Source organism: Anthonomus grandis, chromosome 1 (genome assembly GCF_022605725.1).
Source record: "Anthonomus grandis grandis chromosome 1, icAntGran1.3, whole genome shotgun sequence".
NCBI lineage: Eukaryota > Metazoa > Arthropoda > Insecta > Coleoptera > Curculionidae > Anthonomus > Anthonomus grandis.
In genome coordinates, this window is record NC_065546.1 from 41214197 (window position 1) to 41229628 (window position 15432).

At 29.1% G+C, this 15432-nt stretch overlaps 1 protein-coding gene across 1 annotated transcript in view; it reads right to left on the reverse strand.

The window, feature by feature from the left end:
• The window catches only part of LOC126742055 (5-oxoprolinase), a 144588-nt gene that overhangs the window by 77186 nt on the left and 51970 nt on the right, over nt 1-15432 (reverse strand). Inside the window, exons 16-17 of the mRNA XM_050448583.1 lie at nt 10836-10947; nt 235-459 (exon numbers count right to left, since the gene is read on the reverse strand). Coding sequence (XP_050304540.1) covers nt 235-459; nt 10836-10947 — 337 coding nt within the window. The remainder of the gene's footprint in view (nt 1-234; nt 460-10835; nt 10948-15432) is intronic.

Genomic DNA, 15432 nt, shown 5'->3' on the forward strand with positions numbered 1-15432 from the left:
CAAACGAACGATGTAGTTTTATGTAACCTGGTTACCTATACATGTTTTAGAATGTTTGCAAAACGTTTGAACCTATTGGTATTGTAGCAATATTGGCAATGTTGCGAATTTTCAGTAGTCTAATACGTGATCGTCTTTAGTTTCTACGAGTAAAATAAATAAGTGACTATTTCAATGAATGGAAAGTTTAAATTCACCCTAACGAATGGTAGAAATGTTACAATATGAACTTACCGCTCCACTACCTCCGGCCACAGTTTCATAACACCCCCAATGCTCGTTTCCAAACGTTATATTGTTCATGCACCCGTTTGATGCCGCACATGCTTTAAAAGCTCCAAGAACAACGTCAACGATCCTTTGAGAAGTTAAAACGTTTCCGCCCACCACGGCTGCGTTATCGCTAGGGTCCAGTATAGAACCCTTGGGAATTTCCACTTTAACTGGTGTAAGACAACCCTGAAAATGGTTGGATTTAAACTTAATAGGTTCTTTTCTTTTATTATTTTTTTTCAAATTGATTTTAAAAATTTATCAATGAAGAATGTTGGGTAGAATAAGATGTGTATATCTGAATGAGATAAAAAAATAGGCAAATGGGGCAATAAAAAGATATATAAGTTATTGCATAAATAAAATAAAACAACGAAAAAACTGATTGTTTTAGATATATTTCGGGTTTTTATAACTCTCAAATCAGTGCTGAAATAAATATTTCATTATTTCAGTTGTTCAGAAAAACTACTATTTTTTTGTCTTTTATGAGCTACAAATCTTTAAAATCAGAAATACGATAAAAATTTTATTATCATGACTTCACTCAACCTCAGAATTACCAAAAAAAGCAAGATAAAGAAAAAAATATTTTTTGTTCATTCTGAGTCGAAGGTTCTCTTACAAACACTCCTGAGATAAATATTTTATATTTTTTTACTCACTTAAGGTTAGTCGTCCTAGGGTTGAAGCTTTACATGTGACACTCAAATCGCAAAACATTTTTACCGCTAACCAAAACTCTTATTTTGCTAACGATTTTAACATCTTGGCGAGAAGATTAAATGAAAATTCAATATTCAATTACACTCAAAGTTCACAGACTATTCAGGACCAAAGGATCTTTAAACTCATACCCTAAGATAAATATTTGTCGATATTCCAAGATCGATAAGTCCCAGTCTCGTCGCGGCAGGATAGCAAATAAGTCGTGTTTATGTTTGTTGCGAATTATTTGATAAAATCATATTTTTTCGTCTAATTAATTTATTTTCGTTGTGATTTTGAGTTTCTTGTCAGGGAACTGTGTAGCAGTTGCGATAAAGTAATTAAATCAGGAGCAATTTCCGTTGAATGCAGCTTGTGTCGTTCCTGGTTTCACAAAGGCTGCTCTAATCTTTCCAAAACCGAATTTGCCAAAATCTGTGCGACTTTTTAAAAGAAGAAGAGTCATGAGTGAAAGTGTAGTTCTTGTAGTACGGTTACCAACAGACGGTTGTCAAGTATTGGTGTTCATAATGATAATGAAAGCTCTAGTTCTATAAAGACTGTTCAGGAAAATATAGGAATGGGCGATGTAATATCATTACCTGAGATTTTGTCTAAAAAAATACTTCCATTGGTGATCTGATAAACGGCATTATTGAATTGCATAAACTTATTGTTTCTCAGCAATCAACAATTAATAAACTCGTGGAGACATTACAGAAACTTCAAACATTTAAGAACAACCCGGCTCAACCAACAAATGATAAGATTAAGGATAGTAACGTCATTATAATTTCTGAGATAAATGATAGAAATGAGCGTAAAAATAATATTATGATGTTTAATGTCCAGGAAAGTCATTCTGATGATATGAATAATAGAATTAGTCATGATAAGGAGTTCGTACTTGATGTTCTGTCCAATAAGTTGGGAATAGATCATATTGAGCCCTTTAAGGTCTATAGAATTGGACGTCATGGAACCAATAATAGGCCAATAAAACTGTGCTTTAATAATACATAGGCGTTCGAGAGAGTTAATCATGCACTACTACTGGCAAAGCTCCAAGCTTTGGGTTTTGGTTCGAATGTTATTTGTTGGCCAAGGGACTATCTACTGGGCAGATCGCAATGTATACGGCTTAATAACTTTTTATCTAGCAGCTTTTCTATGCCATCTGGCGTTCCGCAGGTGCCACATATGGGTCCGTTGCTTTTTACAATCTTTGTTAATGATATAAGATTATTTGTAAGAAATTGTGAATTCTTATTATTTGCTGATAATTTTAAATTGTTTTTGTCTATTGATTCTAATGTTCAATGTCAATTGTTACAGAATGACTTGCATGATCTCTGTGAATGGTGCAACCTTAATGGTTTAGATTTAAATGTTCCGAAGTGTTATTCAATAACTTTTGGAAGGATTCGCAATCTTACATTGTTAGAATATACTATAGGCTCCACTATTTTAAAAAGGGTAGCGGAAGTTCGGGACCTCGGAGTAATTTTCGATTCTAAGTTGACATTTGTGTCTCATGCTGAAAAGTTAGTTCAGAAAGCGTATAGAAATCTAGGATTTATAACTAGATGCAGTCAAGCTCTGTCTATAAAGTTCTGTACTGTTCGTTGGTCCGTTCTAGTTTGGAGTATGCTAGTTGCGTATGGTCTCCATTTTATGAATCGCATATTGAAAATATTGAGAAAGTCCAAAATAAATTCTTAAGAAATTGTTCTTTTAAACTTAAACTTAAAGGTTCCATTAGCTAATGGCCATACTAATTACAAGTCGGTCATGTCAGTTCTCTCTTTGGACCCACTTGAGTTAAGGCGTAATAATTCAGACTTGTGTTTTATTTTTAAATTAATATCTGGCATGACTGATTACGATTATCTTTTAAATAGACTGAATTTTCGGGCCCAAAAATTGACTAGACTTAAAAAACTCTTCTATGTAGATTTTGATAGTAGTTCTTATGGACAGCACAATCCTATAACTAGAATGCAACGTTCTTTTGATAGGTATAGTCTTGACTTGCACATTTCTTTTAGCAGTTTTAGGAGTTCTCTTAAATTAATTTGTAACATTGATTTATGTCTTACTATTATCTAGCTTAAGTTGTATTAATATTAGTATCTTTTGTATTATTTTATTTTTGTAAAATTGGTGGATACCGTTAATAAATAAAACAAATAAATTAATATTTTATATTTTTTTATTTTAAAATGGGAATTTTCGATTGGCCTATAAAAAAAATTATTATAAAATCACTATCGCTATAAGATTATCGACGAAAAAAATATTTTTTATCCGTTCCTGATTGGCAAATATTTAAAATAGCTATTGCAATAATAAAAAATAATTAACTTTTAAAATCACTACTAAATCACTACCTAATGAGACAAATATTATTAAAATAAAAAAACACGTTTTTTTTAATTAATTGGCTGTAGATGAGTTTTTAAAATAACTGTGAATATATACTCATATACAATCCGATAATTTACTATGTCACTATTTAGATAAATATTTAAATAATTCCAGTTCCAGTTAAAAAAATATTTATTTCTCGTAAAACCATCAATAAAATGGCAGGTAGAAGAGGTAATAAATAAATTCTAAAAAGCTAAAGAACCAGTATATTGATGGCAACAGTATATTTTTTCTGATTTTCAATTTATTAAAAAACTGAGCTAAAAATAGCTAACTAGATCATTGCTGCGATAAAACTCTGATGATGATTTTACTCGTTCAAGTTCACGAATATTTAAAATCTCTACTGAGATGATTATTTAATTCAGTCTAACCCGACAAGAGCAGCTTCTAAAGTCATAAAAAAAATGGATGATCAAGTAAAATCACTGCTATGCTCTTTTTTAAATCACTAATAAAAATAAATTCATTTCTCGTAGAACCATTATTCAAACCTTAAGTAAAAGAGGTAATTAATGAATACTAACTAAATATGGTATTTAGTAATTTATATATAATTTTTGTCCGATTCTCATGCTAATAAATAATTAATTAAAATACATAAAGATTAAAAAATTATATATTACTAAATATATAACATAAAAAATATATGATTAAGTAAAATCACTGCTATTATATTTTTTGAAATGACTAATAAAAAAAATGTTTAAAAAATCATTGTATTCAGTAATTTAGAATTTATGGCCAATTAAAGTCACTGCTGCGATAAATGTTTTGTGATTTCCAAGCTATCATATGAAATAAAATTTTATTGCAGGTCAGTCAACTATCAACAATCACCAATCAATGTCTTAATAAAAATACTTAATAAAATCTAATTATATTAAAAAAAATATTCGTTTCTGGTCGATCCATAACTAAATAAGCATTTAAAAAAATTGTATTTATTCGCTTTTTTTTTCAGTTATTAGGAAATAATGATCAAATAAAATGACTGCTGTGATAACAAAAAAACTGTTTGTTTACTCGTTCTAGTTTGACGAACCCATTAAAATCTATTTATTATAAAATTTAAAATATATATCAAAATTAAAATATATATATTTTTTTATATTTATTTTTTTAATACATGGTCTAATTATTTATGGCTGATAAACCTTTAAGATTATTTTTCATGTTATAGGAAATACAAAAGGTTTATTTGTTCCAGATGGGGTGAATTAAAATCGCTATTCAGGTAATCCTATGGTTGACATAATACACTCAAATTTACCACTCAAATCAAAAGATGCCATTATATCGTTAGCAACACGTGTGGAGAGTAAAATAAAGAGTCTACTAACCAAAACTGTTTTGTGATTTCACTTTTTAATAAATTATGTGACTTCCAAGCTATTAAGAGAAATAGTATTGTTTTCAAGAAAATATATGTCTAATAACGTACAAATATTTCCAAAAAAAAAATTAATAAACGTGTAAATCAGTGAATAAAAATCTATTATAATAAATATATAAACAAAAAAATAAACTTTTCTAAGGTAAATTATTGAAATTAAAAATACTTAAACAAATCCTGAATAAAGAAAGAAACTTTGGATTCAACAATTTGGAATTGAAAGATAATCAAAATCATTGATTATCTTTCAATTCCAAAGTACAGTTAAATTTTACTCCTTCATTTTTACGAATTTTTAAAATAATAAGAGATAAAAATTTAATTAAGTTCAAATAATTCAGATCAACTTAAATTATTATTGTAATATTTGTAAAAATCGCAAGTCGATACAAAAAAATTATTTTTTTTTTATTAATTTATTATATATTAATTTTTGAAATAGCTATAACCAGCTTTTAGCGAGTTGAATCAATCACTGCTGAAATAAATATTAATTAATTCAAGTCTTATAAAAAATATTAATTTCTTGAAAACCAGTATTAAAACGGGTGGTAAGAGAGATAATTAATACATCCAAAATAAATATTCAACTGAGTCCAACCCAACAAGATCAGCTTCTAATCTCATGAAAAATTTATAACCAAGTAAAAACACTATTGTAATATATTTTTTAAATTACTAATAAGACAAATATGTAAAAGATTCGAAGCCGATTATAAAAAAACAATTTTTACCTATTTATTATACATCGTGTTTCGGGAGAAAAGGGAATAGATAAATTAAGCCATATGTTTTAATCCAATTCTTAACCGTTTCTGAAATAAGGTTGCAGGTATTTCATCATTGTTTGTTAATACCTATTTTAATTGACTGGTACTTTTGACAAGCATGGTATCAGTTTGATTGATTCTGAGCGTTTCAGTTTGAAAAGAGCAAAATTTCCATTACGTAATGCCTCACACATTCACCCATAAGGAGTATGCTGACATGATATTTGTGTATGGTTTCTGTAATGGTAGCGCATTACGTGCTGTTAATGAATACCGACGTCGTTTTCCAAATCGAAGAATTCCTAATCGAAAGGTTTTTTAGACAGTTTTTGCAAATGCTCAGGAAACAGTTAGGAATGTTCCCAAGCGTAATAATTTTATTAATCCTGAATGAAAGACGGGACTAAATATGGAAAATGAAGAAAATGTTCTGGATTACAAAAGAACTTCGATTAGCATCACATGTGGATTTTTGGAAGACACTTAGGAAAAAAGGTTTTATGCCTTTCCATATTTAACCGGTTCAACATCTTCAAGAGAGTGATTATGGCTTAAGGGTTTAATTTTGCGAATGGATCCAACAAAATCGAGGCCTACAATACATTTTATTTAGCGATGAAGGGCATTTTATCCGCAATGGAATTAATAACCGACACAATGAACATCGGTGGTCAGATGAAAATCCTCATGCCACGTTTGAACGAAACTTTTAACATCGATTCAGTGTTAACGTGTGGTGTGGAATGCTGAACGACCAGTTGTTTGGTCCTTTTGTATTAGATGAGCATCTTACTAGAGGGGGATATTTACGCTTTTTGGAAGACAATTTAATACACATGTTGGATGAAGTTCCTCAACTGTTCGACACCGAATGTATTTTTAACACGATGGAGGCCCGCCTTATTTTAGTCGCCGAGTGCGCCACCGAGGTCACAAGACTTAAATTCACTGGATATTGCCTCTGAAAGTGGATGAAAGCTCTAGTATACAAAACACCAGTAGAAACCATAGAAGGACTCCGCAATCAAATTTTGCTTAAAATATTATTAAAAACAATCCCCAAGCAATTAAACGTGCAACACGAGCGCTTAACAAACGTGCTGCAGCTTGCCTTGAAGTAGGTGGGGGTATTTTCGAAAACATTTTAAACTAGCCGATTTTTGTTTTTTTACTAGTATTTGTTTGTGTTGCTTTTAAAATAAAAATTCTTACAAAAAAACTTCAGAACCGATTATTTCAGAAACGGTTGAGAATCGGATTAAAACATATGGGTTAATTTATCTTATTTTGACCTTCTGAACATGTTCCCAATATTTATTCTAAAAAAAAATATTTCCCTTTCCTCCCGAAACACCTGTATATCAATCTTTAAAATAACTGATGAGATCAATCACTACTGAAATAACTATTTTATTGAGCCTAACCCGACTAGGTCAGTTTCCAATCCCATATAATATTTATGAGCAAGTAAAATCACTGCTCTTATGTTTTTTTAAATATATTAATAAGCCACAAAAAAGTGCAAAAACTCCATGATGAATAAACATTGTATTTATAAATTTGGAATTCATGACCAATTAAAATCACTGCAGAGATAAATATTTTGTGATGGTTAAGCTAATTAATATGTGAAATAAAAGTTCTGTATTCATACCAGGTCATGTATTCAATCATTCATGATTTTCGTATCATGTATTCAATCATTCAAAGTTCATAAAATCAATCCTTCACAAAATATTGAATAAATTCCAGTCTCTATCGGTTGATTTATTCCAGGTGAGGTGAATTAAAATCACTATTCAGTTAGTCCTATAGTTAAAACCTTTAGTTTAACACTTAAATCAGAAACATATTTTCCTAAAGATGCTATAATATCGTTAGTGAAATATGTGTAGAGACTACAATAAAGAGTTTTGGTTAGCGGTAAAACTGTTTTGTGATTACACTTTTCAGATAATTTAACTCGAAAAATTCACCCATTATCCCAAAGATGCTGGTCATACACTTTTATAAAAGGTAAAAAACACGAAATCTACAGCATCACAAATACAAATATTTCAGATAATTATTGCATGTGACTTTCAAAGTGTTAATGGAAATAGTATTGTTTTCAAAAAAATATATAACTAATAATATACAAATATTCCCAAAAAAATGAAATGAAAATTATTGAAAATAAAAATACTTTAAATTTATAAATAACTAACGAATGAATATAAGTTATTTACACAAATACTTAATTAAATATTTAATTGAGTCCAACCCAACATGAACCGCTTCCAATCTCATAATAAATTTATGAGCACGTAAAAACACTAATGTAATATTTTTCTAAAATTACTAATAAATAATAATAATACAAATTGTAAAACATCCTAAGCCGATTATAAAAAAAGTATTTTTACCCATTTATTTTATATTAATCTTTAAAGTAACCGATGAGATAAATCACTACTAAAATTATAATATATGAACTAAAATTTCTGTATTCAAGACAGATCGGTCATCTATTAAATAAATAAATAAATCTGGCCTTTATTTGAAAAACTATACAAGTTTATGGCGAAGTCTAGCAACACTGCTATTCTACTTAACCACAAAAATTGAGAAGAATAGAAACAATCTTATAAAAACTTATTATTAGATAAAATACACACATTCAAAAAAAAATACAGAAAAATACAGGTACCCTTACACTAGCTAACCTAATAACATTTCAAAACACATTTCACCATTGTAAAAAAGAAAAAAAACAATCATCACAATTTTTAAATTTTTAATTTTTATTCTTTCTTCTTTCTTTCTATTTCTTTTTCCTTCCCTTTTTCTTTTTTTACTTTTATTTTTATTTTGATGGCAACAGAAACATAATTATCGAATTATATTATCCAAATAATGTTAACAGTAAGTTAAAGCTTTGAGAAATTAATGAAAAAAAAACTTTCATTTTAGCCAAGTTGTTCAGCAAATAAAATTTCTCTAAGTTTATATTTAAACTTTAAAATGTTGAAATACTTCATGTTTTCAGGTAATAAGTTAAGCAAAGTAATTGAATTATACGCAAACGATTTTCTAAAAACGGAAGTACGGAATTTGGGAATTGTGTATTTATGTTTGCGCCTAATGTTATTATTGTGAACTGCAGACCTAGTGAGAAAAAGACAATCTGACTGGGTACTATTTATTGATAAATTCATGGTCTTATGTAAAAAACTACCCAAATGAAGTCTCCAACGATTTTCCATTCTGAGCCATTTAAGCTGGTTAACCTTATGTGACATATGATCACGTCTACTCAATAAGTCTAGCCAAATATCAGTCTGCAACAGGCATTTTGCATGACTTGTATCTTATTTTTTTCAAGATAAGTAAGACATGGAAAGTAAATAAAATCACAATAGTTGAATCTTGATAGCATTAGTGATTCAGATAGCGCTTTTGCAAGATTTTTATTGAGATATTTACGATTTGCATAAAGCAGTTTTAAGTTGTAAAATGCTTTTTTTCTCATGTCTGCAACGTGATGTTCAAATCTTAGCTGAGAGTCCATTATCAAGCCCAAGTTACGAGTCACCTCAATAAAGTTAAGTGGCACTTGATTAATAGAAATATTAATATTATTCTTTAGAAATACTGATTTTTTTTATTTGCAAATAACATTACGTTAGATTTAGAAGAGTTTAATGTTAGATTATGCTCAATGCTGAATAATGTCTAATTCTTGATTTACTAAATCATTAACAATTCTATATTCATCAGGTTTGAATGAAATGTACAGTTGTGTATCATCAGCATAGGTAACCTTTTTACAATGTTTTAAGGAAGCGAGTAAGTCAGACGTATAAATTATAAATAACAGTGGGCCCGAAATAGATCCTTGTGGGACTCCAGTTAAAATATCAATCCTATCGGAAAAGTTGCCTTTATAAAATATGCTCTGGGTTCTTTCCGATAGATAAGACTCTACTAATTGTAATGCTGACGATTCGAAACCATAATATTTAACAATAAGTAGCTGATGATTTATTGTATCAAATGCCTTCGAATAGTCTAACAAAATAAACAGAGTTGCAAATCCCTTATCATAAGCCTCGAAGATATCATTAGTTACTTTTGCCAAAGCAGTTGAGTTGCTGAAACCTTGTCGGAACCCACATTGGCAAACTGGTATAATTTCGTTGTCATTGCAGAATTTTAGGATTTGCTGGTATAAAACCTTTTCAAATATTTTTAATAAGGCAGGTAAAATACTTTAGTATATACTAAGTCGGAAAAGTTTTTTGGATCGTTATATTTAGGTAAAGGTAGTAGATTTAGGTATAGGTAATGTATTAAAATATATGTTTGAAAAAATATTGAGTAAATTCCAATGTCATAAAAAAACCTATTTATTCCTAATTGATCCTTAATTAAATTAACAATAAATAATTTTATTTGTTAGTTTGATGTTTTAGTTGACGACCAATTAAAATCACTGTTGTAATAAAAAAACTATTTGTTTAATTGTTCTAATTTGAGGATCCCACTAAAATCACTATTAGGATATTTTTTATTTTACAAGCTTTTAAAATAGGTGGAGAGATAGATGTATTAATATTTTAAGGCAAATACAGAAAAAGTTATTTCTTAATAGTTTGCAGCTGATAAGCCCTAATTACTGCTGAAATTTTTTTCTTCAATGTCGTAGGAAATATGACTGTTGTAGTTATTGTATGTGACTTCTAAGCTGTAAAAAGCAATAAGGTTGCTTTAAAAAAATTATGACTTAATACAATGAACCAATATTGCTAAAAATAGAAATAAATAAATGAATAATTTACTGAATAAAATCTAACTTACTTAATAGATATATGTATCAACAAAAAAATTAAACTTTTAAATATTCAACTATTAAAATTAAAAATTCATAAAATATATGAATAATAAAATATTAATAAAAATAAATTTAGATAGAGTAGATTAATGATATTTAAAAAAAAATATAAATTTTCAGTGAGATTTTATTCAGTAATTATATTGCAAATAAATTAAGATAAAAGAAAATCGGATTTTTTAAATTATTCTCAGTTCAATAAGCCCAAAAATTCACTACTATGATAAATAAATAAATTATTATTTGCTTTTAATTGTGTCAAAAAAGCTTTTTTTTTCCAACACTCTTATGCCACAAAAATTCAGTGTAAACATTTTATGTTTACTGTACGAGAATAAATAAAACCAAGATTTCTTTACGAAACATCTTTTTCCGAGCTACTCACCTGATTTAAGGGTACGTCATGTCCCACCATGCACCTGAGGCAATAAATTAGGGCGGACAGCGACACTGCTCGGGGTGCATTACAATTACCCCACACCTCAACGCCGGATCCTCTGCAAATTACCACTGCGTTTAGCACGGCACTGAAAACGGTCTCGTAATCGTGTCAAACAAAAACGGAGGCAATTGGGATGTCGGTTTACCAGGTCACATACTTGGATTCCTACTAATTCCCCCCCAAAATTCTGAGAAAACGGACTATTAGTTGTAATTTAGGTTATATTTTGTGGCGTTTATCAAGGAAGAGTTGTCTAGTTTTAATGGCAATAGTTAAATTTGTGTAGTTTACTGAGGATGAATTATCAAAAATTCAAAACTTTGTGGTTTAATTTTGGGCGAATATCAAAGCATTTTTATGGACAAAATGCTCATTTAAATTACTAGAAGATTTAAACTCGCGACCTTCGGATTTTATGCTCTGTTTATCTGAGCTAAAAAGTCCATGGAAGTCTTTAATCTTTATAGTGGTATTGGCAGTTGCAGAAATGTGTGAAAAATCGTGAAATTTTATTTGAAAAAGTCGTACTAAAGTCGGGGCTTTTATATAACAGTAACACAGATTTGTCATTAATAATTTTATGGGCTTGGCTTAGTATTATCCATTGTTTCCAAAAAGCATAAACCACCGAGTTTTAGTTACAATTTCTCTGATTATATTTCGGTTTTCAAGCGGTTTATCGAACATTCCTCTTTCATTTGAATTGTAATATTAATCAATAAAGTTTGCAGAATTTCCACGTATAATTTATATTTATAAATATTATATAATAAAGAGTATCCAAAATAAATAAATATAAATAAAAATTTGACTTTTAGCATTATAAATTAAAGGTAAATAATTTATTTATTTGCACTGTTTATTGGAAGAACAATTATATACGATTTAAATACCCAATAAAATTATTATTTATTTTTTAGAAGCTAAAAGATCTATTAATGTGTGAAATTATATTGGTAATGACAAATAATAAATGTGCATATTATTACTTTTAATATAGGGTGTGTCACTAGGCGTGGATCACGGCTATATCTTGGGAACTAACAATCTAAAAAGAATTTTTTTTTACTATAAAAGTGGCCAAGAACAAATGCCGGAAATTATCTTTAAGTTCGAAATTTAGTCACTAGAAAGCATAATCAAAAATTGAATAATTCAACTGAAATTTTCTCCGGAAATTATATTTTATGCCCATTGATAAAAAGTAAGTCATCTTTCATAATCTTGCGGCTGTAGTTTATGTAATAGTTGAATATGGTAAGGATGAAAATGTTCACTTCGAAGCATTCGTGTAATGGAACTTGCACATGCATTGCCATGGCATTATGCCCATTGATAAAAAGTAAGTCATCTTTCATAATCTACGGCTGTAGTTTATGTAATAGTTGAATATGGTAAGGATGAAAATGTTCACTTCGAAGCATTCGTGTAATGGAACTTGCACTAATACCAACCAGTAATTCTCTAGCAAATTGTATAGTACTTCTTTAAGGCGTCTCAACTACACTTAAAGCTACTATCATTTTATTTTCTTCATTTGTAGCTGGATTTACCCGTTCATGTTTTTCATACGTAACACTTCCTATCCTTTCGAATCTTCCTTTAAGTTTCTCAAATAATTTCTTTTGTCGAATGCCAAAAGTAAATTTCGTTCTCCAGCCCCTAAAGCATATATCATTTCGACAAGTTCTTCCGTGGATAATTCATAATTTGCATTAATATAATAATTTTAATCTTTAAAACTTATTTCAGCTCGAATGCAAAACATTTTTATTAACGATATTCAAAAAAAAACAGTAAATCAAAAGCAACTATTTAAATCTCAGATCAGTATTTGTGCCGAGAGTCTGTTAACATTACAAAAAAAAATTTCTAAGCAATATTGATAGATTTTTTTTAAATACATAGTTATGCGCTTTTATTGGCATCGTTTTTTAAAGAATGTAAAATATCTCAAAAAAGCGAGTTAGGTGTACGACATACTTTGTAAGAAATGTAGACAAATAAATAAGGAAACTTCATGAAAAAGAAAGATACAGGATGTTCCGTTAAAAAAATCGACTTATTGCATATTTTATTTGAGTAAATTGCTAAAATTTATATTAGACATTCTGTATGAAAAAAACCTCAGACTTTTACTAGAAGATAAAACTGATACCATAAACGTACGTTTTTTACAAAAATGGTTTCAATTCACTGTGTTCCTTCGAATTCTAATATATCGTAAAAATCATTTAACTAGAAATATCTGTTAGACGCCTTTTCTAATATGTCGTAAATAAAACAGCTGGTTTTTTTCTTTCTAATAGGTCGTATACCACAGTCGCTCCATGGTTTTACTGAGTGTTGATAGTATATACTTTGTTGCATTATTAAAAAGGGTATCTTAAGTGTCTATATTTTCAAAATGTCGAAGGTAAGTTACATTGTAATATCTATTATTTTCTTAACGCATTTAAATTTATTTATACTATAAAATTATAGTAACAATATTTGCTTTTTAAATATAGGTCATATACGTCGTATTGTAATTCTGAATAACCATGTTGGATACGACATATGTATTTATAAAAATTACTGCTTAATACGACGTAACGATACCATGTATTTTGTGGCTTAGGTCGTATTAGAGCTATAAATAAATGTATTTGTATGGGTTTATCTGAGCAAAATCTATAAGAATAATTTATAATTTAGGCATTTTAAGCCAAATTATAAATTAAAAAAAATACTGTGACACCTATAGAAATTGAACGAAAAATAACTTTTTTATTTAGAGTAAAACTGGTTATAGCTATTTATTTTTTTATTTTACCTTTAAAGTTTGTTATGGGTAGATATTGTAAGTTTTTTACTTAAACGGACTATTTGTTTTAGATCTCTAATAGAGTAGCAAAGATAATGACAATGGCTTTAAATCAAACCGAAACTATTACTAATGAACCCAAATTCATCAATGTCGAAGTAAATATTAACGATATGATGTACAATGTGCCTTACGATTTAGAAGTAAGTAAGGAAGATGACAATAACTTTTTTCAATACCCCTTTGATAATCACAGCGTGAACGTTGATTTTTTGCATTCCGCAGACGTAATCTATAACAGTCTGCCAATAATCGACTTAAATAATACTATTGAAGCACCCCAAACGGATGAAATAGATGAAGATGACCTATCTCTATTGGAACTTAAAAGCAAGGTTTGCCAAGCTAAAAAGAGCCCAAAGATAATTTTGATTCCGAATTTATACGATTATCATAAGAAGACGACTTAAATGAAGAACAAAATCAAAATAACCCAGATGAAGATAACCCTGATAAAAAAAACTTGCATGAACATAACTCAGACGAAGACCCAGATTTAGTAGTCTGAAGGTAAAATTTAACATCAGTAAAATACTAAAGATCGGAGAAAATTGTTGGGTAGAGGCCCAATAAATCTAAAATTTCTTGACTTAAATGTCGAGGTTTCGACTTCAGTAAAGTCATCCTCAGGACCCCTCGATGTAAACCAGATATAATAATAATAATAAATATTTTTTATTTGCAAACTCAACATAACTACATAAAAAAAGAGAAAGAAATACACATTTATTATTTTATGCAAATAAAAGGCCGACAAATTCAGAATTCTGCATCTTCACAGGGCAGATTCTGGTCTTTAACATTGTGGCCAAAACTTAAAAAAACTAACTAGAAAAAAATGTAGAAACGCTTGTAACAGACTTAGTTTAATTATACACACCTACCCAAAAAATTTAGAACATTAACATTAACATAGTACCTCTCACAAAAAAAAAGGAAAACACGCACATTAAGTTACCCACACTAAACACAAATTTTCGGTCTCCACCCATACCCAAACTAACAATATTGACCCTTCAGATTTTACGCAGACAGCTGCTGACTCATCAGACGCACCATCATTCCCCTGTGAAAACTCTAAACAGACACCAAACCCAACTCAAAACTTATGCCCAAAGAGTTCATCTGATATGCAAAATTATAGGAAAAGGACCTTTTAAATAATTGAGTCTTATGTCTTGGAATATGAATTGTGTTTCTTCTTAAGCCCAAATGGTGAACATCATTTCTTAAAGTAATCTTAAGGTATAGGTAAGGTGGACTACGGTATTTAAGAATTTTATAAAAAAAAGTAAGTGAATGAGCAACTCTAGGATTTTGCATATTTAACCACCCCAGCTCGGAAAGTCTATGGGAAACGCGATTATGAAAAAAATAATAAGTTTTATAGTTATAAGAAATTATAAGTTTTATACTTTAAAGAACATAGTAGTTTTTTCCGAAATTTAAAAAAATAAACATTTTAAATCCGTTTACCATTGTAGTGTCCTAAAGATAAGTTCATAAAAATCGAACGTCGATATTTAAATAAAGAAGCTTTCTACTTTTATTGGACCCCTATTCAAAAATCTTCTCCCATCTTATTCGATTTTGGGTTGCAAAACCTATTTAAAAGTCAATTTCTTTTTTTTATAGATACAAAAATAGCTGAAAAAAGAAGGAAGAAAAAAGCTA